This window comes from Morone saxatilis, unplaced genomic scaffold, assembly GCF_004916995.1.
Source record: "Morone saxatilis isolate NCDOM2014 unplaced genomic scaffold, NCSU_SB_2.0 Contig11, whole genome shotgun sequence".
Lineage (NCBI taxonomy): Eukaryota > Metazoa > Chordata > Actinopteri > Moronidae > Morone > Morone saxatilis.
The window spans coordinates 30,484,629-30,486,440 of record NW_023339663.1 but is presented as its reverse complement, the minus strand read 5'-3'; the positions used below and the strand labels follow the sequence as shown (position 1 = coordinate 30,486,440).

Below are 1,812 nucleotides of genomic sequence, written 5' to 3'. Positions count from 1 at the left end.
TTTGCATCAACACAGGATACAAGCAAACCGAATCGTCTCGAAAATCAACTGACTTGAACAAAGAAAATCAGTCTCACAATCACAAACCACAAAATAAGTATTTTCACAACATAAACTTTGATACATTTATCCAGCTTCTCCAGTGCTGCTTCTCTGATGTCATTTGTTTCCAGTGTGAATAGCAGATTCCCCTCCCCTCTGTTAAACTCCTTGTTGACCTCCTCTCACTCCCACACCTGCCACCTGACAGGAGGAGAACGCTCAGCGCTCTAGGGAGTACGAGGAGCAGCGGAAGGAGGCCATGCTGCACTTCCAGATGACCTTGAGCGACATCGAGGTGCAGATGGAGCAGCACAGCTCCCACAACACCAAGCTGAGGCAGGAGAACATGGAGCTGGCCGAGAAGCTCAAGAAGCTCATTGAGCAGTACGAGCTCCGAGAGGAGGTGAGACTGCTCAAAAGTACCTCTACCCGGATTGTTGTAAACAAGTTTCTTGACGTATCATTTCAGTCCTACTCTAAGATTCCTAAACAATAGGGCTGGGTTGTGTGTTTGAATTGAAGATTTGTAGCTACTGTTTTACTGTGAAACCACTGGAGGCCAACAAACCTCAAACTCTGATGTGGTGTATATTAAAAGGCCAATATCTGCAAGGGAAATAAGATAAAAGAGGTTCAAAGGAGAAGTTTGTGGGTGATAAAAGTTGCTCACAGCAGAGCACACCACTGGCCGTCCAGCCGAGTGTAACTCTGATGTGTCCCTCTGGCAGCACATAGACAAGGTGTTCAAGCACAAGGAGCTGCAGCAGCAGCTGATGGATGCCAAGCTGCAGAGGATCACTGACATGATGAGAGAAGTGGAGGAGAAGCAGCAGAGAGAAAGAGACTTTGTGAGTACATTTTGTGAGCCTGTGTTTTTATTGCCCCATCAACCAGCAGTAAGTAGCCAGTAGTAGCCAGCAGAAATACAATGTTAGGCATTGAACAGCATTGAGGATCAGTGAGAGCGGTACAACTGACTGTACTGTGATGCTTCAGCTGCTGAAGGACGCCACGGAGTCCAGGCGCAAGTGTGAGCTGATGAAGGAGCAAGAAACGCAGCTCAAACAGCAGGTACACACACACACACACACACACAGAGTTCCTTGGTGGATCAGAAACACTGCACACAGCATCTTTACCAGCAACAGACTGTGTTGACCTTTTGTGCACATCAACCAGCTGATGTGTTGTCTCTCCTCGTAGCTCTCCCTCTACATGGACAAGTTTGAGGAGTTTCAGAGCACTCTGGCTAAAAGCAACGAGGTCTTCACCACTTTCAGACAAGAGATGGAGAAGGTGAGCTCTGTCTGCTCTCTAGTTGAACCTGTGGGTGTCTCACTAGTTTCCCTGCCAGCTGTTAACTGTCTGGATTTACCTCCAGATGACCAAGAAGATCAAAAAGCTGGAGAAAGAGACGACACAGTGGAGGACCAAATGGGAGAGTAACAACCAGGCCCTGCTGCAGATGGCTGAGGAGGTGACTTTTATGATCTACACATGTCCCTGTCCGTTCAGTTGTTTGGTAGCATGAGGAAGAGGAAAAGATTAAAAGAACAATTAGCAAGATATGCTTACTCACTGTCTTTCTGAGAGTGAAATGAAAATCCCATCTCTGTGTGTAAAGTACAGAACTGGAGTCAGGACATAGTTAGCCTAGCCTAGCTTAGCATAATGACTGGAAGTACCCTCCTGACATTTCACCAGGGTACATGGTATATGTGTGAAAACCAGAGGTGGGTAGAGAAACCAAAAATTGTACTAAAGTAAAAG

The 1,812-nt window shown here is 46.5% G+C and overlaps 1 protein-coding gene across 2 annotated transcripts in view; it reads left to right on the top strand.

Moving 5' to 3' along the window:
- LOC118320778 (gamma-taxilin-like) overlaps positions 1-1,812 on the top strand; it is a gene marked incomplete in the record, with an annotated part of 9,919 nt that overhangs the window by 5,785 nt on the left and 2,322 nt on the right. For both annotated transcript variants that reach the window (XM_035651863.1, XM_035651864.1), the window contains 5 exon segments: positions 251-445; positions 771-890; positions 1,039-1,113; positions 1,246-1,338; positions 1,424-1,519. In XM_035651863.1, coding sequence (XP_035507756.1) covers positions 251-445; positions 771-890; positions 1,039-1,113; positions 1,246-1,338; positions 1,424-1,519 — 579 coding nt within the window.